The 24,105-nt window shown below is 33.9% G+C and overlaps 4 protein-coding genes across 6 annotated transcripts; all 4 read left to right on the forward strand.

Annotated features, from left to right (window-relative positions):
- The first annotated feature begins 394 nt into the window (after window positions 1-394).
- Window positions 395-2,057, forward strand: LOC120576949 (F-box/LRR-repeat protein At3g26922). The gene is made up of 3 exons (XM_039827815.1): window positions 395-1,342; window positions 1,526-1,675; window positions 1,791-2,057. The coding sequence occupies exons 1-3, from the start codon at window positions 395-397 to the stop codon at window positions 2,055-2,057; spliced, it is 1,365 nt and encodes a 454-aa protein (XP_039683749.1).
- Window positions 2,058-4,663: 2,606 nt separating this feature from the next.
- On the forward strand, window positions 4,664-15,367 carry LOC25497711 (ABC transporter B family member 6). 2 transcript variants are annotated; one of them, XM_013592413.3, is made up of 12 exons: window positions 4,664-5,424; window positions 7,525-7,579; window positions 7,684-7,859; window positions 7,979-8,179; window positions 9,582-9,841; window positions 9,922-10,232; window positions 10,393-10,613; window positions 10,742-11,082; window positions 11,273-11,576; window positions 11,685-12,066; window positions 12,163-12,404; window positions 13,572-15,367. In XM_013592413.3, the coding sequence occupies exons 1-12, from the start codon at window positions 5,041-5,043 to the stop codon at window positions 14,799-14,801; spliced, it is 4,107 nt and encodes a 1,368-aa protein (XP_013447867.1). In that variant the 5' UTR covers window positions 4,664-5,040; the 3' UTR covers window positions 14,802-15,367. The 2 variants fall into 2 exon arrangements, with proteins under 2 accessions (XP_013447867.1, XP_013447866.1); XM_013592412.3 differs by having other exon boundaries at window positions 4,665-5,424; window positions 11,273-12,066.
- Window positions 15,368-16,188: 821 nt separating this feature from the next.
- LOC25497712 (aquaporin TIP1-3) lies at window positions 16,189-19,300 on the forward strand. Its single transcript, XM_013592414.3, has 3 exons — window positions 16,189-16,840; window positions 17,592-17,842; window positions 18,694-19,300. The coding sequence occupies exons 1-3, from the start codon at window positions 16,708-16,710 to the stop codon at window positions 19,066-19,068; spliced, it is 759 nt and encodes a 252-aa protein (XP_013447868.1). The 5' UTR covers window positions 16,189-16,707; the 3' UTR covers window positions 19,069-19,300.
- Window positions 19,301-21,377: 2,077 nt separating this feature from the next.
- LOC25497713 (F-box protein At2g39490) lies at window positions 21,378-23,845 on the forward strand. Of its 2 annotated transcripts, none has more exons than XR_003006882.2 (3): window positions 21,378-22,282; window positions 22,938-23,110; window positions 23,359-23,845. XR_003006882.2 is itself a non-coding variant. In XM_024770198.2 (3 exons), the coding sequence occupies exons 1-3, from the start codon at window positions 21,461-21,463 to the stop codon at window positions 23,575-23,577; spliced, it is 1,200 nt and encodes a 399-aa protein (XP_024625966.1). In that variant the 5' UTR covers window positions 21,378-21,460; the 3' UTR covers window positions 23,578-23,845. The 2 variants fall into 2 exon arrangements, 1 of the variants encoding a protein (XP_024625966.1); XM_024770198.2 differs by having other exon boundaries at window positions 22,952-23,110.
- Window positions 23,846-24,105: the final 260 nt, after the last annotated feature.

The raw sequence follows: 24,105 nt of genomic DNA on the forward strand, positions 1-24,105 counted from the left end.
TAATGACATTAAGTTTATAATGACTGAAATGTATTTAAAAGGATGTCTTTGATAACAGATATAGAATATTGATTAAGTGTGGTGAAGAAGGCTGCTTTGACACAATATTACAATTTTACTGACCAAATCAAGTATTTACTAAAATTATCTCTTTTTCTCGGCACATTGGTCTGTGATTGAGTGAAAATTAAATTTTTAAATAATTTGTCACCAGCCAGTTTGTGTCGTCAATTTCACCGTTTTGATACTATGTCTTCTCTCCCAAGTATGTTTCAGTAAAGATCTGTGTACCATCGCATGTTTTATGTATCAGTAAAGCCATACTTTTGCTTTGTATAATAGGAAACTCTTCTCACTGCTTTTCAATATTTATATATAGGTCATGGCTAGCACAATGTCATCTGCACCAGATTTGCAAAATCTCAAAGTCCATAATGTGGGTGACGGGAAAGATATGATTAGCGACTTACATGGCGATATTCTGCACTATATTCTATCTTTGCTCCCTACCAAAGATGTTATAAGAACTTCCGTATTAGCAACAAAGTGGAGGTATTTATGGACTAACTTATCCGTCTTTGACTTTGAAATTGGTTATGTTGTGTCATATGATTCAAAGTCAAAGCCCGTGGATTACCTCTTCGATCAAGTGGACAAATTACTTCACAAATCTAATTGTGTAGAAAGACTCTGCATTAGTACACAAAGAGTTTTCGTCGGTGTAGGTAAAGTTAGTACTTTTATATCTTCTGTTGTGAAGCACAAAGTACAAGATCTTAAAATTTCCGTAGAATATCTAGAAGGTACGTATGTGTTACCCAATAGGTTCACAGCCTCATATGCATTAAACAAGCTGCATTTAGAATTTCCTTGCACACTACATATTCCTAGTGGTATTTGTTTTCCTGGTCTGAAAACATTAGTAGTTTCAAATGTTATCTTTGGAAATGAGAAGTCGGTTGAACGACTCTTCTTAGGGTGTCCTGTTCTACAAGAGTTGACCTTGGATAATTGTTATTGGATGAATACAAGGGATATCCATTTTGCAATTTCTACATTAAGGAAGTTGACCATCTATTCTGACCATTGTTATCTAGATTATAATAATCATTCCGACAAATGTACAATCACAATTGATGTTGAGAATCTTTTATCTCTATGTTGCACAAGCAATCCAGAAGTAGAGTTTTTCCTTGTTAAACCAACCTCCATAGTTGATGCATATATACATCTTGGGTGTTTTAATCCAAAAGAAACACAAGTTTCAGGTCAACGTGCAATTGAGCTATTGAGTGGACTTAGTAGTGTAAAATCTCTCAAATTATCAGAGGATTTTCTTCAGGTATGTTTTGTTTTTTTCTTCCCACGATTTTCATATTTTTTTAATATTCTCTTGAGATTTGGTCAAAATTGTTTTTGTATAGGATGATTTCAATTGACAATGTTGCCTTAATAATCTGTATGTTTTTTCATTGGATACTTCTTTATATCACAATAATCAAACTATTTATGTTTGTTGTACTAGTGTCTTAAGTTTTCAGAGGATACTATTCAGCTTCTTCCTTCATTTCAAAATTTGACACTTCTGTTTCTGAGGGCTAACACTTTCACTAGTGAAGTAGTAATGGACATTCTCCTAAAGACTCCTAATCTGAAAGCTCTTCATTTTCACGTGGTAAATCTTACATCATGCTTCACTACTATTGCATTGCGTACCATGTTTTGAGGTTAAGAAATACTATAATATTACTTATGTCCATTGACTTGTTCATTAATTTATTTTTATGTAGGGATCTGTGTCATTCATACATCTTGAAGACGACTGGCCATTACTTTCAGTGCCTTGCTGTTTCAAATATTCTCTCAAATCATTTTGCGTTTCAGATTTTCGTGGACTTGAACAACATATCCAATTTATTAATTTTGTTTTAAAAAATGCCAAAGTTTTAGAAGAGATCCGGATAGTGTGTTCGAGTGATATAACAACTTATCTCGATAATATCAGAAGCCAGTTGCAAGCTGTATGCCCCGAAAGCTGTCTCATGACATTTCAGTAGACATTTTTTTTGTTTTCTTTCTTTTTTGTGACAAGGGATTCAAAATATTCATCTAACTTTATTCCCAAATTAAATGGCTTCACCTAGTTAGAATGCCAAGACTAGTTTATTGAGCATAGACGACATTGTGAATGGAATCAGTTTATATATAGATATTATTGCAAATTTTGTTTCCCTGAAGTCGAATTCTTCCATGTAGTGAGATTTTATAGAAAATAAGCTTGAAGTTTGTAGAAGTGTATATTTTTAAGCATGCATATGAAGTGTAGGAAATGTTTGTGTAGTTTGAGAAAAAAATCCATTTGCCATTTAGAGGATAAAGCAAGATAAACTGCTTGTTATCAACATATACTTAAGTGTATTCGTAGTTTAGATTAGATGCTGCTCTTCGGATTCCTTTCCTCCGTCTCCTTTGGCCATCTTGGCATTCTGCAGAGATACCTGAGATCTATTTAAGAGGTTGACTTCTTTAATAAATGTTTTTTCATATGCATCGGTCACGATCAAACAATATTTTTTTTATACGCGTCGGTCGTAATCGAACACTAGATCAAAATATCTTTTTTTTTTTTCTACAAAAACAATGATATTCATTCATTCAAATCGAGAGATTACATCATTCAACACCGCTAAAAACGTAAATGATGAATCTGCGAACAAACTCACAACATCCAAGTTAATAGCATATAACGACATAATGCCTATAAAAATATATGATGAAATTAAAGTGACCAGAATATCCATGACATCCAGATTTGCAATGTTGACGCCCAAATATTTGATTGAATAATCGATCTTTCAAATGTGAATAAAATGACGCAAGAAGATGGGAAAGCAAACAACGCCTCACAAGGCGACGAGCAACAAACCACCACACTTAGATGATGAAATCACAAAAAAAAAAAAAAAAAAAAACCTATATCTATGTGAAAATCACTTATTTAGATTGAATAGATCCAAATATCTTAAATAACATCAAATGGATATATAATGAAAAACTATCCAAAATGTTTACCTATTTGAAAAAAAAAAGGTAATTTTTTTTTTAAGAGGCTAAAAAAAAGGTAATACTAAACAATGAAAAAAAAAGGTAATATTAATGGACTCTTAAAGGTAAAACTATTAATCATCAACCCAAAAAAGTAATACTAAACAATAAATTTTTTAATTTGTTTCCATAGTTTTTTATGGTACATGCTTCCAAAAAATTTAAATTAAGAAAAACAATAATTTGTATACACAAAAGAATCAAAAAAATTTTGTCAAAAAAAAAAAAAGAATCAAAATTTTATGGTAGTTTTTTTTTTTCTTTCTCAAGCATATGACATGGCACCTTTACAACTATAGTCAAGGTCCCCTCAAAAATACTATATCAAAGTCATCAAAGTCATTTTTTCATAGCATACGACCATCATTATTGACCGTGACTTTACCAAAAACACCCCTTTTTCCATCTCTGCATGCATGCCATTCTTAGCGCACTCTCACTATATCATTGTTCTTTTATTTAAATTTAAAACCAAAAAGGCATCAGAATGATAATAAACAAATAAAAATACATCATTGTCCCTTTATTTGTAACTAATAAATATTTAAAGTAAAATTACACACGTATCGTATCATTCAGCTTAATTTCAATTATGTTGTTCAGTATAAATATATCTAACTTTTTGTTTTGATCTTCTAAAAAATTTCTTCTTCTTTTAGTTTATAAATATATTAACTTATATGCAGACTTTATATTTTTTAATGAAATTATGCGTGGGTCAGCGATCTAGTTATAAGAATCACTCCTAAAAAAATTCTAATTTTTTAGGACAAATTTTTACGAAGAAGGAGCAAAATTGGTATATTAATAGAGATAAAAAAACATATTTAACATTTTTATTTCTTTTAAGTCATTTTCATCTTTTAAACTTCAAATCTAAAATTCATATGCAAATCTGAGTAAAATGTTAAAAATTTAAAGATCGAGATATTACAAAATTAGAAAAACTTAAATTTGAAACTTGAAAATCATTTACAAATAGACTAAATGACATTAAAAAAAGAAATAAAGAAAATAAAAAATGATACAATTGTTATTCAAAATTAGATTAAAGGACTACAAGAGTAATTTTTGATATGAATTAAGTACCTCTACCACGAAGATACTTTGTTTTTAGAGAATGTTAAACAGTGCCTCAAGACATTGGTTAAGGAACCAAAATAAGTAACTGTTAATGAACTTGTGCAAAAAAAGTAACTGTTAATGAAAAGTACTGTCAAAAGTGTTTATAGACTTTGTGTTGAAAACTTAGATTGATACTTCCCATCTTCGCAAACAAGGTTATTGGAATGATATATGGAGGCTGCGAGTGTCTCCAAGATTACTACTGATGCGTTTAACAGTCACCGTGTTGATATCATAGAATTTGCCCTGAGTGCACTATTAACAAGACCCTTTGATTCTCAACGATAGACATGTAACAACCGTAAAACCTCAATGATTCGAGAGATTAATTTTCACAGTTGCGTGCGAAAGATATTTTTTTTATTGAAAAGAAAAACAATTTGATATTTAATTAAACTCATTAACTAGGTGACATAAAATGGTTGGTTATGCCATTCAAATACTTTGCCAATTTTTAATCAATTCAAAGAAACATCCATAAAGTATTCTAGACGCCGGCGTTTGACCGTTAAACCTAACAAACCAAAGCCAAAAACCCAAACCCGAAATCAAATTCCACGTTCATTCTCCACCGCACCGTTAACTCTTATCATTTTTGTCTCTCTTCACTTCTCTAACCGTTTCCGAATCTGACCTAGTGCATCGCTGAACGGCGACGACGGTGCCGGCGAAAGCCACCACGACGTCGTTCGCCGGAAAATCAGAAAACCATAACAATCAATATTTAATTAATTATTATCTTCAACAATCCTCACAGAATTTTCATTCGATCTGTGTTGAATTTGAGAATTTTGCATTTGAATTTTGAAGATGATGATAAACAGAGGATTGTTCGGGTGGTCCCCACCGCACGTGCAACCGTTAACGCCGGTATCGGAAGTTTCTGAGCCACCGGAATCTCCGTCGCCGTATGTAGACCCTAACGGTGAAATTTCGGCGACTCAAACGGTGGAGGAAGAGGAAATGGAGGAGGAAGATGAAATGGAGCCGCCGCCAGCTGCGGTTCCGTTTTCGAAGCTTTTTACGTGTGCTGATCGGTTTGATTGGTTTCTTATGGCGGTTGGTTCGGTTGCAGCTGCGGCGCATGGTACTGCGCTTGTTGTTTATTTGCATTATTTTGCTAAGATTATTCATGTGTTAGCAATGGATGATCGGCAGGTGAATTCGCAGGAACGGTTTGATCGGTTTGCCGAGGTTAGTTTTTGATAATTCTTTGCTTAAAACCCTAATTATTGCTTTTGAATTTGAATTATTGTTTTGATTCTTTGTTTTTTTGGTTTGTAAAATGAATTTGGAAATTTTATTCTCGAAATCATGGAATAGTTTGTAAGCACAGCTTATAATTTATTGAATAGCTTATGATTTAAAGAATTTACTAGGGTTGGTCACTGACACGTGTTGGACACTGGATACACCTTCGATCAAAGACACTGACACGGGTTGTCAATTATTGATTTTGTTTATTTGTTTTTGGTTTGTTTAATGATTTGGTGCTGAGATGTAATTCGTACTTGAATTTGGAAATTTGATTCTCAAAATCATGGAATAGCTTGTAAGCACAGCTTATTATTTATAGAACATATAATTTAGAGTTTACTAGGGTCGGACACCGAAACGTGTTGGACACCGGACACGCCTTTGATCATAAGTGTCGCTGATTTAGAGGTTTTTGTTAATGATAGTGTGATTTTGCTCACTTGTAAGCAGACATGGTTTTAAATTGTGGTTGCAGTTGTAGTTACGGTTTGAACCTTTATGATGCGGTAAAATGTGTGAAAATGAGATTGATGGTTGTTAGACATGGTGATGATGATGCTTGTGAGAATAGCTTGTAGATGTAGGTTGTGGTTTCTGATTGTTTGGTTTTTCTCTCTTGGGGGCAGACATGGTTTTAAGTTGCGGTTATGCTTAGCACCTTTATAATGCGGCAGAATGTGGGAAATGCGGGCGCAACTGCGGTTGTGGACTATATTTTGGGGAAGCAATACTTAGGGTTTAACTGTGCATATGAATATGTGTCTTGTATGTTGTTCATGTTGTCCTATATGCAATAGACAACATGTACTGCTAAGGTCTGTTTGGATTGACTTATTTGAGCTTATTTAGTGCCATAAGTACTTGCTACTCTGTTTCAGAGAACCTACGAAAACTTATGACACACTCATAAGCTTTTTTTTTTCTTCCAGATTATCTCCATAAACTCTCCACGATAGCTTATGAGATTTTTATTTTATCTGATATTATAGAAATAGCTTATTCATAAGCACTTATGCTATAAGCCGAAAAATAAGTTGTTGAAAACAAGGCCTTACCCAGTTTTCGGCTTCATGTCTGAACTAAATTGGTCAACATATGGAAACATCAATGCTTAGAAAATCTTCAAGCCAGATTCTCCAACGAGAAGTTCAAGAAATTGTTTAATTCTGCTGATCTTTATCACGACTTTGGCTGCTTTTGAAAACTGATTGTTTTCACTCCCTGCAGTGCACTCTTTTCATTTTCTTTTAGTAATTGCACCTCTTGCATTGAACCAGGGCTGTGTATCTTTTAAGGAATTTCAATACTATCGTCTTCTTTTTACTTGAAATTGAAATACTCTTACTGGGTCTTTTTGCTGTGAGATATGATTATGGGAGTTACTAGCCATTGGGCTTGTTATAAGCCACTCACTACATTTAGCTAGTTTTATTGTGTGAGAGACTAGCCTGGAAAGATTCATACTTGTATTAGCTATATCTACGATTATTGCATTGTAACTGTTAAGGGGAGCCTTGGCGCAGTGGTAAATTTGTTGTAACGTGACTGAAAGGTCACGGGTTCAAGTCCTGGAAACAGCCTCTTGTGTAAAAAACAGGGTAAGATAGCGTACAATACACCAAAATTGTGGGACCCCTTCCTGACCCTGCGTATGCGGGAACTTGCACCGGGCTTCCCTCTATTGCATTGTAACTGTGTCAAGTTTTGAAACACATTCCGTTTGTATTTGCCTTTTGAATTCCTCGAGGAGAGAGAATAAAAATCTCTCAGTGGGCTTTTTTCTGTGTATCTGATTTATCTACTATTTGGGGACCTTTGAAATTGGAGAGTATAAAATGCTTGAATTCAGGGGAACCCTCTTATCCTGCCGCTCTATTTATGATTTGTCTATTTAATTCTTTGTTGATCTATTTTGTTATACATTTTGAAATTTTAGAAGAGGACATTATCAGATGAAAAATGATCCTTAGTCTGCAAAGTATTTAACATGTGAACCAGTGGACTTATGCTAACTTCACTTGTTTTATTCATTTGCAGCTTGCTTTAACCATTGTTTACATTGCAGCGGGAGTTTTTGCTGCTGGTTGGATCGGTAAGTTTAAATATGCATTGAAATTAATCATGAGAAATGCGTTTTATTAGATATTTCATTTAATTCACTTGCCATACTAAGGCTGTATTTTCCCTGTTCTATAGAGGTTTCATGTTGGATTTTGACTGGAGAACGACAAACTGCTGTCATCAGGTCCAAATATGTTCAAGTACTACTAAATCAGGATATGAGTTTTTTCGATACTTATGGGAATAATGGAGACATTGTGAGTCAAGTATTGAGTGATGTGCTGCTTATCCAGTCTGCTCTTAGCGAAAAAGTATGTCTTGGTTCAATGTGTATAAATTTCTCTAGTATGTGAAAATGTTATCTTCTTTACTGGTAATATATCCAGTCGTATATCCCATATAACATGTCTATTTTCTTTTGATGACACAGGTTGGAAATTATATTCACAATATGGCTACATTCTTCAGTGGCCTTGTCATTGGCCTTATCAATTGTTGGCAGATTGCTTTGATAACATTAGCAACAGGTCCTTTTATTGTTGCTGCAGGAGGGATATCAAATATATTCCTCCATAGACTTGCAGAGAATATCCAAGATGCATATGCTGAAGCAGCTAGCATGGCCGAACAGGTGATTTGTTGTTTGAATTTCAAATCTGTTATACATGGATCCAAGTATTTTCCTTTTTTATTTGATTCTCTTACCCTAGAAATTACCCATATTCTTCAGCCAAATATGTCTGATTAACTCTCAAGGTTGTATCTTCCTTGAGAGTCTTTTTGCTTCAGATTTTCTGGCTAGGATAAGTGTTTCACTTTTGTAACTGAATGGAATATCTTTCTTCTGTTAATATGGTTGGTGTAACATCCCAGACTGCTTTCAGCATTGTCGACTGACCCCACAAACCAACACGAGTCTTTTCAGCGTGTTTTGTCCTCACTCGCACACTTACCGAGAAACTTCCCGGTAGGTCACCCATCCCAAAATTGCTCCAAGTCAAGCACGCTTAACTGTGAAGTTCTTATGGAATGAGCTACCGAAAAGAAGATGCATCTTGTTTTCGGTAACTCATTCCATAAGAACTCCACAGTTAAGCGTGCTTGACTTGGAGCAATTTTGGGATGGGTGACCTACCGGAAAGTTTTCCGATAAGCGTGCGAGTGAGGACAAAACACACTGAAAAGACTCGTGTTGGTTTGTGGGGTTAGTCGACAATCCTAAAAGTCGTCTGGGATGTTACAAATGGTATCAGAGCAATAATCCTCGGACAAATGTTTTTGGGTGGGACGATTTTCATGACGCGTGCCTTGATTGATGTGTGCTTGTTTGGTTTATAGTTGGTTTTCTTCATATAAATGATTTCTTGTATGAGTAAGAAAAGAAAGAAAAAAAAAACTATTAGTATTATTATTATAATTATTTTTGATTTATTTATGTGAAAAGAATTATAGGAATGATCCATTTCATAATGAATATTTTAAGTAATGTCTTGGATGAAAATCCGGGGCGTTACAGTTGGGTTAGTATAAAATTTCGTGAGTATGATAAGCCTATTACATAGTTTCAATCTAATGTTGGACTTTGGTTTTATGTTAGGATATAAATAAATATATAAAGCTGTTGTTTCTGTCAGAGTCATCTCTATCTGAATGCATTATTCACTATTAAAGCGTAGACCATATGAATTGCGATACCGGCTTCTGTTTATCCTGCAAGTATTCATTGTAAACTGTCTCAGTCATATTATGTAATAAATTAATATTAAAATATTGAGAAATTAAGGTATACCAATTTTAAATTATTAAAAAATGATTATATTATATGTTTTTAAGATTAAAATAAAAAGGCAGGTGATGAAAATTAATGAATATGAATTTTCATAACTTTTTTTCTTCATAACTCATCATTGAACCTTTTTTAACAAAAAAAATTGTTTCATGGGGATTGTATGAAAGAATGGTGAAGCTTTCTTTATTTGCTGAAGCATTTTAGCGCTGCTGATTCTCAGTGTAGTCCTTATCTTGCAATGCAGGCAATCTCTTATGTAAGGACATTGTATGCATTTACAAATGAAACGGTTGCCAAGTACTCATATGCAACATCACTGCAAGCTACTCTTAGATATGGCATATTAATAAGTCTTGTTCAAGGGCTTGGTCTTGGATTCACGTATGGACTTGCAATATGTTCTTGTGCATTACAACTCTGGGTTGGAAGATTATTGGTTATTCACGGAAAAGCACATGGTGGTGAAATTGTAACAGCTCTTTTTGCTGTAATTCTAAGTGGCCTGTGAGCATCTTTCCCAACTTACGTTTTTTCATTGCTTATTCATTATTTTACTTTAAATAATCTTTGTTACTTCGATTCAGGGGATTGAATCAAGCAGCAACAAATTTCTACTCCTTTGAACAAGGGCGGATTGCTGCTTATAGATTATATGAGATGATAAGCCGATCATCCTCATCTGTTAGTCATGATGGCACTTCCCTTGACTCTGTGCAGGGAAATATAGTGTTTCGGAATGTTTATTTCAGCTATCTGTCTCGTCCTGAAATTCCTATCTTGAGTGGATTTTATCTTACTGTACCTTCTAAGAAAACAGTTGCACTTGTTGGCAGAAATGGCTCTGGGAAAAGTAGTATCATTCCACTCATGGAGCGTTTTTATGATCCTACATTAGGTAATTACTTTCCCTCTGACACTGTATAATTAATCCTTGCTTGATCATTTGCACGTAGAAAAATCCTGTTCTTTTAGATGGTGTGGATGTAGAAAGCATTCAAAGCAGCACTCTACTGATCATTTGCAAATTTTACTTGGTATGCTTATCTTTGTTTCAGGAGAAGTTCTTTTAGATGGTGAAAACATAAAGAATTTGAATTTGGAATGGCTGAGGAGCCAAATAGGACTAGTTACCCAGGAGCCTGCTTTGCTCAGTTTGAGTATAAGAGATAACATTGCTTATGGGAGGGATGTCACCATGGATCAAATCGAAGAGGCTGCTAAAATAGCTCATGCACATACATTTATCAGCTCATTGGAGAAAGGTTATGACACGCAGGTGATGTTTGGTTGGCATGATCATTTGTTTATGGCTTTTGTTTTTGGGGAAGGGAAGTGTATTTTCAGTTGTTTCCATTCAAGTGCATTGACATTTTTATATCCAAAGCTGGTGTTCCTGTCTTCCAGGTTGGCAGGGCAGGTCTGACTTTGACTGAAGAGCAGAAAATAAAACTTTCTATTGCAAGAGCTGTGCTTCTAAATCCATCGATTCTTCTGCTTGATGAAGTCACTGGTGGACTTGATTTTGAGGCTGAGAGGGCTGTTCAGGAGGCTCTGGATCTGCTTATGCTGGGACGCTCAACAATAATAATTGCTCGAAGGCTTAGTCTCATAAAAAATGCTGATTATATAGCTGTTATGGAGGAGGGTCAACTCGTTGAAATGGGTACTCATGACGAATTGTTGAACCTAAATGGCTTATATGCAGAGCTTCTACGATGTGAAGAGGCAGCAAAACTTCCCAAGAGGTAAAAAAATCATACTCCTTCCTTTGCCATGCCATTGTTGTTTGTATTTTGTTCAAAAACAAATACAAGGATGGAGAAAGTGGCAAGACTTAGAATAATAAACTACTAATATTAACAGTCTTTACTGTATTTAAGTACCCACTGGACTTGTATGCTAATCACATATATTTTGTTTTCAATGATCACCTAGAATGCCTGCTCGAAACTTTAAGGAGACTGGAACATTTCAAATTGAGAAGGTTTCTTCAGCAAGCCATAGCTTCAATGAACCACCATCCCCCAGAATGACGAAGTCACCCTCTCTTCAAAGAATTTCTAATGTATCTCATTCGCGGCCTTCAGATGTCATCTTTAACTTTCAAGAATCACCTAACATCGAGAGCCCACCACCTGAGAAGATGCTGGAAAATGGTCAGGCTTTGGATGCAGATGATAAGGAGCCATCAATAAGAAGGCAGGATAGTTTTGAAATGAGACTGCCGGAGTTACCCAAGGTTGATATACAGTCTGTACATCGTCAAATATCAAATGGTTCTGACCCAGAATCCCCCATTTCACCACTTTTAATATCTGATCCTAAAAATGAACGTTCCCATTCACAGACTTTCAGTAGACCACATAGTCATTCTGATGATGCTTCAGTTACAATGAGAGAAGACAGGGAACCACGGAAGCGGAAACCACCATCACTTGGGAAGCTGATCGAGCTTAGTTTTGCCGAGTGGCTTTATGCTGTGTTAGGAAGCATTGGTGCTGCTGCCTTTGGTTCATTCAATCCCCTTCTTGCTTATGTTATTGGCCTTGTGGTGGCAGCTTACTATAGAATTGATGATCAACATCACTTAGAACAGGAGGTAGACAAGTGGTGCTTGATCATTGGCTGCATGGGTATTGTAACAGTTATTGCCAACTTTTTGCAGCATTTCTACTTTGGTATTATGGGAGAGAAAATGACAGAAAGAGTTAGAAGAATGATGTTCTCAGGTGCATAACTCATCCTTTTGCCTTTTTTTTTTTTTTTTTTTTTAATTTTAAAAAATGGGACTTATGAACATTTTATCTGTTTCAATAACATGGCAGCCATGCTACGGAATGAAGTAGGATGGTTTGATGACGAGGAAAATAGTGCTGACAATTTATCCATGAGATTGGCCAACGATGCTACTTTTGCACGAGCTGCTTTTAGCAATCGACTTTCCATATTTATACAGGATGGTGCTGCAGTTATTGTTGGCCTTCTCATTGGTGCTGTGCTGCACTGGCGGTTAGCACTGGTGGCTTTTGCAACCCTTCCAGTTCTTTGTATTTCTGCTGTTGCCCAGGTTTTCACCCACTCCTGGTTTTCCAAATATAACTAACTATTTTCCCTTGCAATGAACAAAAGATACTAGAAGCGTAAGTCGTTGGTGACAACACAAGAATGGCTTCATACCTAACACGTCCCCTTATGTGAGAGACAGTGCCTAAACCCACATTATCATATGTTGAAACTGAATTTGGTATGTAGCAGAATGAGAACGATAGGGATTAGTCTCTAAACCACCTGGTCATAAAGACTTTAACATGAATCGACTATGTTTAAAGCTAAAACTGTTGGGCCAAAACATGAACAGTTTTGGAGCTAACATACCTGATGATTGGATTGAACCTATATTTCTTTGCTGTCATGCCAATGCTGCTTGTGGAAATTTATAACTCTAGCAAAATCCCATGATTTTAAAATTTATTATATAATTCAGTTTATGAATGAAACATAAATGCTGATCCACAATTGTGTGATTTTATTCTGCTGATATCATGTCAATGGCATATCATCATTTCCTTTCATCCAATTCATTATTCATTGTGACAAATAGGTATGATTTTACAGCTAGAATGTTCTCACTTTTGGGATAACAAATAAAAAACCTAGAGATGTCTGGATTGTGTTAAGACTTCGAAATACTTTCAAAAGCAAGGAAAAAAGATTAATTTTTGATTTGTTTTATTTCTAGATCTATTTGTCTCTAAAATTAAGCATAACAAGTTTTCTTGCATGAAAACTCAACACATATTCGGTTGTGATTAACATTGATAATATTGATAATGAAACTGCAATGTATCTTGATGTTTCAGTTAGCTTAATAATGGTTTTATTAGCTTAATTTGGTAGTGTCTATTGTTAATTTTTATGCTTCATGAAATTTGACTTTTGCTATCGATCTCTTTGTAATGTGAAGCATTCTTTATCCATGTAGCGACTCCACAGTGGTTAAAAACTTTGTTTATTACCGTCAGTTTCTATGGAAATATTATGCTACATTAATTAATGATATTGAATTATGACCTCATCCAAATAAAGTTAAACATGCTCTGAGAAAGTGAGTTTCACAACACACAATATAAGTTTTTTTTTCCTTAATTAAATGAATGACTTTGCTAATGATTGCTAAGACCGAGGAAAGTTTAGTTGATTTATTTTAATCTTTTGCCTAAAATATATATTGCAGAAATTGTGGCTAGCTGGATTTTCAAGGGGAATACAGGAAATGCACCGAAAAGCATCTTTGGTTCTTGAAGATGCAGTTAGAAATATATACACTGTTGTTGCATTTTGTGCTGGCAACAAGGTAATGGAGCTCTATAGACTGCAGCTAAAAAAAATATTTAAGCAGAGCTTTCTTCATGGAATGGCAATTGGTTTTGCATTCGGCTTTTCACAATTTCTACTTTTCGCTTGTAATGCCCTTCTACTTTGGTACACTGCAATATGTATTAAAAATGGTTACGTAAATCCATCCACTGCACTGAGGGAGTACATGGTTTTCTCATTTGCTACATTTGCCCTGGTGGAGCCTTTTGGATTGGCTCCTTACATACTTAAACGGCGAAAATCCCTCATATCAGTGTTTGACATTATAGACCGTGAGCCTAAAATTGATCCTGATGACAACACAGCGTTGAAGCCACCCAATGTATATGGAAGCATTGAGTTAAAAAATATTGATTTTAGTTACCCATCTCGTCCTGAGGTGTTGGTATTGAGCAATTTTAGTCTCAAAGTGAATGGGGGCCAAACGGTTGCTGTTGTTGGAGTTTCAGGGTCAGGAAAGAGCACTATCATATCTTTAATAGAGAGATTTTATGATCCCGTTGCCGGACAAGTTTTACTGGATGGGAGGGATTTAAAGCTCTATAACTTGAGATGGTTAAGGAGCCACCTCGGTTTGATTCAGCAGGAACCTATTATCTTCTCAACAACCATAAGGGAAAATATTATATATGCAAGGCATAATGCCAGTGAAGCTGAGATGAAAGAGGCTGCAAGAATAGCAAATGCACATCATTTTATTAGCAGCTTGCCTCACGGTTATGACACACATGTTGGGATGAGAGGTGTTGATTTAACCCCAGGACAGAAACAGAGAATTGCAATTGCAAGGGTAGTGCTGAAAAATGCACCAATCTTATTGTTGGATGAAGCAAGTTCATCAATTGAATCCGAGTCAAGCCGAGTGATACAAGAAGCTCTAGATACACTAGTAATGGGAAACAAGACCACTGTTTTAATAGCGCATAGAGCTGCAATGATGAGGCATGTGGACAATATTGTAGTGCTTAATGGTGGACGGATAGTGGAGGAGGGAAGTCATGATTCGTTGGTGGCAAAAAATGGTCTATATGTCCGATTGATGCAACCTCATTTTGGCAAGGCTATTCGTCAGCATCGGCTTGTATAGTATGGGTGTATGTGACATGAGTGATTGCTACGAATGTTGGTTCATGAACATAGTTTGATTTGCTGTTTTAGACATACCACTGACGGCTTCTTCACCCGAAGGATTTTTCCAAGAATATCTGGTGGAAATGGTAATGATTGTGCTTGCATTAGCACTCGGCATTGGTAGGCATAGGAGAGATACAGTAGGATGAATAGATAGGTAGGGTTTCTGTACAAAAGATTTTTTCGATTTGGCTGGATTCTTTTGGAGGCGACTGGGGGTGTTTTCCATCCACGGTATTCATTTGTTTCTCAATATAGGGTGGATTCAAACGCTAATTCTGCTGAGGTGGTTCCTTCTCTGAACTTCTTTTTCACTCTCCCTAACCCATGCATCGGTAAACTTATTCATTACTGTGGTTTTGTTTTTTCAACTTGTGATAATTGTAGAAAATTCTGATCGAAGAGCTGTAATCTTTGTAAATATATAGTCACAGTTTAGAAGGCATAACCTATTCTGCTTGAATCCGAAGTGTTTCTTCGTATATAATGGATGCAAATTTTCATGTTGTATTCTGCCAAAAATTGTCAACTGCATTTTATAACGCTTAATTTGGTTTAAACTTCCGGTTAAAAAATTGGATGACTGTATCAATAGCAGCGCGTATAATTTACCAGATACGGTGGATAATCTCGTTCACTTGCCAAATGAATCTGTGCGCAAATTTCATTGTTCATAACATTGTTTGTGTAGAAGTGTAACATTTTTAAAAGTAAGGAGCTTAGCATGCATTTATATTTTTGGCCTAAATATTTTTAAAACATCAATAGAAATGTATCCAATTAAAACATGGGTCTTGTTAACGAGTGCTCCCGGGGCACTCCTAAATTTAGCAACTATTCTTTTAAAAAGTCAACTATTATAATTTCCAATTCATTCATTACACAACTTTTCATTAAAAACTTACTTTTTAAAGTGCTTAAAGAGTGTCCCGGGAGAACTCGTTAACATTTTCCTTAAAACATTAATTCTTCTGAAAAAAAAAAAAAAAAAGTTAGTTGCCAAAACATTAAAATAAAATTGAAATAAAAACTTATTTTTGATTAAAAATTCAAGGGGTAAGATAACTCACTAAAACATATCTTAACCATGAAGGATCAAGTCTAGTGGAAGGGGTTAGATCCTAAAATGTGACAAATTAAGGTTCAAACCCCACTTGGAGGTGGTGCTCAATAATATCTCGAATAGGATTACTTCTTGTGCAAGAAACATATTAGAAACCAAAAAGTAAAAAAGAAAACCATCTTGTGCAAGAAACCCACTTGAAGGATATTATTGATACATTGATGATTAATATGAAAGTATATGTGATTAGCAATCATGATTTACTTTTCTAACACTCGTATACAAAATGTCTCCTTACTCATGTCACAACACAATTTATAATATATATCACACTCATTCCATTGCATCGCCACTATATTATTTTGAAACTAAAATGCATTAAAAATAAACTTGGTCAGTTCTGTTTGTCCTCAAATGTTAAGGCTACCCGTTACTTTCGGTGAAAATATTACACTATCATAATCAACCAATGGTTTTTACTGTGATCTCCAATTTCACCTACAGCTACATCAATTCACAGCCACATACATGTCAAAACTATGACCAAGTAGCTCACTCACTTCACTAGCTGCATGCATAGCTTGCACATATAATTGAAACCTATACAGTCTCACACAGTGACCGTTTCCTTGGCCGTTTATTTTGGTATTTAAACACTAAACAAAGCTCTTATAGTGTCCCCTTAATTTCAACCAAATTATAAAAAGAAATATAATCAAGAAACACATAAATAAGAATCTGATCTTCTCTTTTTATCTGTTTCTATAAGTTTCGATTCTTGAACTAATTAATAATAATAATGGCAATCCATAGAATTGCAATTGGATCTCCTGGAGAGGCTGGTCAACCTGATGCAATTAGAGCTGCATTTGCTGAATTTTTCTCCATGCTTATTTTTGTTTTTGCTGGTCAAGGATCTGGCATGGCTTACAGTGAGAGCTCTACATACTCACTTAAATCTTTTTACAAGCTTTTCTTAATTTGCTTCATCCATTCTATTTACGTTTTTAATAAAAGATTGACTTGATGTACATTTAGGTAGAATCGACATTTCAGATTGTAGGCGATTTCGAGTGTCTAACATGTGTTGGTGTTTGAAGCTCACATATGTGTTTATATTGAATCACTTTCATTCTCAAATTATTACCGGTGTCTATGTCATTGTCTGTGTTACTGCTTCATAAATGGACATGTCACCTATTTACAATTTTGTTTTCCACCATAAACATTTACTTATTACCTATGTTCCGGATCCGGTTCCTCTAAACTAAACAATTCACTTTAGAGTGTAAAATGAGTAGTATCAAACCATTAAGTAACAAACTAAGGAAGATATCGTAGGCAAGTCATGACAAATCACGAGTTTGTTACAAATCACGAGTCATGGCAATTCACTTTGCGTCTTCTGTTTTTCTTTTTGTAAAAAATAAAATTGGAGAATGGAGATTTTATTATTAATTATAATGACACTAAATGATTATTATAAAAACACCTTTAAGGATATTTGAACTCCTTTCCTTAAGGTTACAAGGTCAAAATTTTACCATTGAGTTCGCGCCTAACGTACTCCGTAACTTTTATGCTAAAGTTTTGAAAACTATATGGTTCAAGAGTTTTTTTTTTTCATCCATTTTGATGCATTATGATGCTAGTAAAATGAATGATTGTTGGTTATTTTGGCAGGCAAACTTACCAATAATGGCCCTGCAACACCTGCTGGCCTCATAGCTGCATCACTATCTCATGCATTTGGACTATTTGTTGCCGTTTCTGTTGGAGCAAACATATCTGGTGGACATGTGAACCCTGCAGTCACATTTGGTGCCTTCATTGGAGGAAACATTACACTTTTGAGAAGTATTTTATATTGGATTGCACAGTTACTTGGTTCAGTTGTTGCTTGTATTCTTCTCAAGTCTGCTACTGGTGGAATGGTAACCATTAATCTTTACCTTTAAACACTATTACTTACAGTACCCTCTATGCACCACCGACACAGACATAAATATCGAACACAACACTGACAGTGACACTGATGATAACTTAACAAATATAAGTGATCAAATGTTACCAACTACATATGTCAGTGACACTAATTACATGTGTTGAGCTTTAAATTTTGGTGGTAAAATAACTGGACCATTCCGGCCTCTAGGCTTGACCGGGTTTGACCTAGCCCTGTATATTTTAGACTGAGCTGAACCACCAAATATGTGACCAAATGAAACTATGAGCTTGCTTGACTCGGTCCATCTTTTAGTTTAGCTTCTAGACTAAGGTTGGTCAGGTCGACGGACCAATTGACTGCGTGTTTGACATCAGACACGTCTTTAATCTAAAATATCGATTTTATGGGATTGATGTTTGAACTTTTTTCTTGTTTCAAAATGAATGATGTTTTAACTTTTTTATTCTTCTAAATTAATGATGTTTAAAGAATTTAAGGTCGAACCAATGTTTTTTTTTCCCTGACCAACCTTTGGTTGGGAAAAATACATTCAAATCTCTAATGCAAATTATGATACATATCAAATGACTATTTTAATATGCATGCACCAACCTTAAACATCAATAGGTATTGAAGAAGACACAAACACATAACCATCAATAATATTTCGAAAAATGAAAATAATTAAATGTAATTACATGTGTGTGTCAGATACCGACAAATATCAAACACCTGATATGCTTTCAATTTGAAGTGTCAGTAATAAATAGATTTATAGTAACCTTGTGCACTCATGATTTTTAATTTTTTTTTGTTTTTGTAATTTGAACATTGCAGGAGACATCAGCATTTGCATTATCCTCAGATATATCAGTATGGAATGCACTTCTTTTTGAAATTGTGATGACATTTGGATTGGTATACACAGTTTATGCAACAGCAGTAGATCCAAAAAAAGGGAATATAGGAATTATTGCTCCAATTGCAATTGGTGTTATTGTTGGTGCAAATATCTTAGCTGGTGGAGCATTTGATGGTGCATCCATGAATCCAGCTGTGTCATTTGGGCCTGCTGTTGTTAGTTGGACATGGACTCATCATTGGGTCTATTGGGTCGGCCCATTTATTGGTGCAGCATTTGCTGCTATTATCTATGATAATATCTTCATTGGTGATGATGGTCATGAACCCCTCTCAAACAGTGATTTCTAGAAGGAAAATGCTAGGGTTTACGAAAACAACGTTGACGAAAGAATGCGAATAAATCTGATCCGTCGATTATCAACTGCAATGTGCGCGGTTTCTGCTAGATCAAAATTACTGCGATTTCGCCTTTCCGAAGAATTACACATAGTGTTTCATGTGTTTCGTAGGTTAAATCTATCGTACTAAGTAGCATTCCTCTTTTTAGAATATATATTGATTTTAATTATTGTATGGTTTTTTTCTCCACACTGTGGAGGGAATAAACTGTTGAAGATTTTTCAACTCCTTTAGATATTGTTAGGAATTAAAAAGATTTAGATTTAAAAAGCATGGATTTTTGTTAATAATTTGCAGCATTTGGCATTCTATTTATAGTTCAACATTCACCATTTGAAGAGAAGATTTAACTCTTCATATCAAGTCATCATAAAGTGATTCAAATGCAAAGGTGCATGGATTCATGAATACACATATGTAAGCATGGCCATGCACAATTGTATTAGAGTCCCACATTTATAAGGTTTCTGCATTATCGGATGTATATATGTAGTTGGACACCTTCATTTTAATTAGTTTTTGAGATGAAATCCAAACATATTTTATATTACTTTTTATTTATCATTCTCATGGTATTTTATTTGATTCTATAATTTTAGAAACCTCTCACAATATTTTCCTTTTTCTTCAAAAATATTACAAATGTACGCAATGAAATTCATCACACTATTCTTAGGTTTGCCGTGTGACTATAAGCTATAAAATATACATAGATCACCTCACACACTCTAAAGTCATGAGCAAAAATTCAGCCATTAAACCGTAAAAATATGAATTGCATTCTACAACAAATAAATTCAAAAAGGAATACTAATTAGTAATTCTCAAACTTCTTTCCTTCCATCACTATACCTTTACTTTGACATTTAGCATATACTATATTTCTAGAACATGGCACAAATAAGCTTTCTAAGGAATAATAATAATAAGGCTAAATACCTCTTTTCGTCCATGTAATATTAGCGAATTTCGGTTTTAATCCCTGTAAAAAAAAAAAGATTTAGATTATGTCCATGTAATTTCAAATTCTTACACTTTTGGTCCATCCTTTCATCACGTCAGCAAAATCTGCATCATGTCACGTAAAATGAGGGACTAAAAGTAGATGAATCTGAAATTAAAGGACCAAAAGTGGGAGGAATATGAAATTACAGGGACATAATTTATGCAGATTTTGCTGACGTGATGAAAGGAGAGACCAAAAGTGGAAGAATCTTAAATTACAGGGACAAAATCTTTTTTTTTTTACAGAGACTAAAACCGAAATTCGTTAATATTACAGGGACGAAAAGAGGTATTTACCATAATAATAATAATAATAATAATAATAATAATAATAATAAAAGACTCGTCAATAGTCTATGTGGAATGAGTCCATCATCTCTATCTACAAGCTTTGCATCAATTCAAATCAAATAAATTTTAACAATCCTCAACCAATCGAAACATCTTTAGGTAAATTTTTTGACAATAATTCATAATTCTTAACATGGCAAATTAGCCAATTTCACAAGCTACTTATTTAAAAGCCACCGACTGCATTATTTCATGGTTCCACATTTGACCAAACATTACTTGTTGCCACAATAAATGCATTTTAATAGCCTCCAACATCGATTTTATTTATTTTGCTCACTATATATGGTTGGAAATAAGTTAGTTTGAGCTATTTACTTCAAAAATAAAAAATGTTAGTTCGAGCTATATTTTGTTATAGGTTTTATTCAGCATGAATGTGATCTTTATGAAACTTTAATAGACTACTTCCATAAACATTTTTAAATAAGTAATATCGCCTATTATTTAATTAGATTAAAGAAGCATGGCCAATGTTGTTTTTAAATATATTTTTAAATCAATTTATATCAGTTAAAATACAAATTGCATAATCTTTATTCAATTGGTGAATATTTTTGACAATATTGTTTTTGTAAATGACAAATCGAATTGTCAATGGTTGACTCTTTGTAGGAAGTGTGAGCAAGACAAAGACAACATTGCCAATTTCAATTCTCCTTCACAGACTAATTGACTTTGTAGTTTCCCTAATTATAAATCATGCAAGTCCTACATGACCTGCATTTAATTATTATTATTATTATTATTATTATTATTATTCTTTTTTGAGGGGAATTATTATTATTATCAATTGAATATCCCAAATGATAATTGTAGATACTAATTCCTCGAATATTGAAAAGTTATATGGACCACATAGTCTTTTCTTGTTTTAACATTATTTCATTTTTAGAGTTATATTAGGACTTGAAATACGGATGTCATTATATAATCTTAGTTGATTAAAAAAAGGCATGAAAACCATATTGAAACAGCAGATTCCATGGAAAAAGAGAATACATCAAAGGATTTGTTTAGCAATTTACCAAAAGAAATTATTGGGCGCATAGTTTCTTTTCTACCAAATGAATCATCAATGGAAACCATCCTCATATCTACAAGGTGGAGAGACTTATGGAATGAAACTATTGTTAGATATGGAACAAAAGAAGAAATCACTAGTGTTGTTACTAAATTTCTTACAAGTTTTGATGATTTGGATCCCTTAAAGCATCCAAGAAAGCTTCAATTCCACTATGAAGATAAAGTACTATTAGCTACTATTGCAAATAATAGTAAGCTTCTACTAGATTTCTCTCCTTTGAAGAAAGAGTTCATTGAAAATATTCAAATGCATTTTGAGCTTCATTTCAAGCTCAATAACCAACAAAAGATAAGCTACAAATCTTTTACTTGCAATATTTTCTCACTCAAATCTCTCTATTTGAAATCAATAAGCTATTTGACTAGTGAGGTAGCTTCATCCATTATTTCAAGTTTGGATCATCTTGAGAATTTGGTAATCATTTCATGTAATGGATTGCAATCTTTGAGCATTGACTCCAATTTTGAGCTTCACAAGTTAACTATCTTGGATTGCTTACAATTGAAATATCTTCACCTTAAAACTTCTAAACTCAAATCATTTCAATTTAGAGGACCTCTTCCTTGGATTTTGCCTGAATTTCATTTCAACCTTAGTGATGCAATGCTTGATTTTAGATTAGGACCAAGCTGTGGTAACTTTAAGACTAAGGATTTTGATGCAACTTTATTGACTATAAAGAACTCTCAAGTTCTTACACTTTGCAGATGGACTTTTGAGGTATGCTAGCTCACTATTGCAAAATTTTACTTCTTTTTTTTTTTTTTTTTTTTTATATTGAGAAATTGTAACATGATTAATTTGAGTCTAGTATGACTTCTAGTAAAAAATTCTCACCTAGATTATATTACTCGATCAAAACTATGGACCGAGTTTTTGTGCGGTCATTGAAATTTAACATTGGTACAATCAGCCAGTGGTATTGGTTTGAGATTTGGTAGTGTGTTGCTCCTCAAGATCTCATATTCAATTCTCCCTAATGTCAATTTGAGTGGGCTAATTTAGTTTCTTCAAAAAACATTCGTGCAATCACTCATTTAGCCACCTTTTGATTTGTTTCTCTCACACTTTTCGTCCCAGATTCCTTGCTGTAGAAAATATCACGTAGTAACACCCGATAATTGTTTCTGATTAATTAGTAGATTAATTTTAAATAATCTCATACATTAATATTGGAGATTAGATGGTTGAGATATGTAATCTATTTTTAGATTAAATTATATGGTTGAGAGTTTTATTTTAAATAGATAGATAGAGATGGTTGAGAAAAAATATTTTCATTCCAAAAGCTTGTAGTAAATTTTTCATCTTTTTATTTTTTTATTTTTTTATTTTTTTTTATGAAGAATGTAACGTTTTAGTTAAATCCCACAAGGTTTTACTTTGCAGGAACTAATATGGCCATCAATTTGTCCTCCATATGGATGCTTTAATTTCTATAACTTGAGAGAGTTATGGTGGATTGATAACTATAAAGATGAATATTGCATGGATGCCTTATTCTCCTTCTTGAAATTATGTCCTTCCTTGGAGCAACTTTTTGTTACCGTATGTTTCCTTTCTTGGGGAGTAATTGTAGCTCTTGTTATTATATACTCCCTTCGATCCTATTTATAAGAGAAATTTATGTCAATAAAAGTTGATGTAGCTGGTAAAAAAATTGGACTAGATACATCAACTTTTGTTGACCCAAATGTCTCATATAAATAGGACCAGAGGGAGTATATATATATATATTAATACAATTTTGTTGATTACATTTTTTTTTATTCTTTGTTTCACTAATTGAGGTGCAGATTGATGCTAAAAGTTATTCAACTGGAAGGTCCGTTTCATGGTTCATGCAAGCAACTAAATGCACAAAATTAGAACATGTAAATTTGATAAAGTTTATGGGATTTACAAGTCGAAAAGATGAAATTTCATTGGCAAAATGTTTAATTCATCTAATCAAGGGAAAACTTCCAAAGATAAACATATCAGATGGGAGTTGCTTGGACGAGTTTTTGAAGTGATTATTCACATCAACCACATTAAACTCAGACTTTCTTCAAGTAGCAAAGAAAGGAGAATAATAAATAATAAATTTCTCACGGATGTAAGCAAGATATTACAAATGAATTATCCAGTTATATTTTTTTTCTTCCATTTTTTATATTTTTATTTCTATTTGATTTGATCAATTTTGTGGAGAAGCAGAGCAAGTGATGTAATCTAATCATTTTTCTTACAATATAGTCTTATCGTTTTGATCCAAAATGTACAAGAAATCTTATTAAGAATGCTCGGTGCAAAAGTTTGTCTATAATGTTGGTTTGAGATTTTGGAGTGTATTTTTCTCAAGACCCTAAATTCGATTTCCACGATGCCAATTTTGGTAGGCTAATTCATACATAGCAAAACTATGGCTTTAAATGGGGCTCTTGAAGGAAAATCGTATAACAAAATATAATATAGGTTGCGGATAAAATAAAATAATTTCCCTTTCAATGGATCCTTATGAGTGAACATGATCCGGGATCAAAGTATTACATCTTGTAGTG

This window comes from Medicago truncatula, chromosome 7 (assembly GCF_003473485.1).
Source record: "Medicago truncatula cultivar Jemalong A17 chromosome 7, MtrunA17r5.0-ANR, whole genome shotgun sequence".
NCBI classification, from domain to species: domain Eukaryota; kingdom Viridiplantae; phylum Streptophyta; class Magnoliopsida; order Fabales; family Fabaceae; genus Medicago; species Medicago truncatula.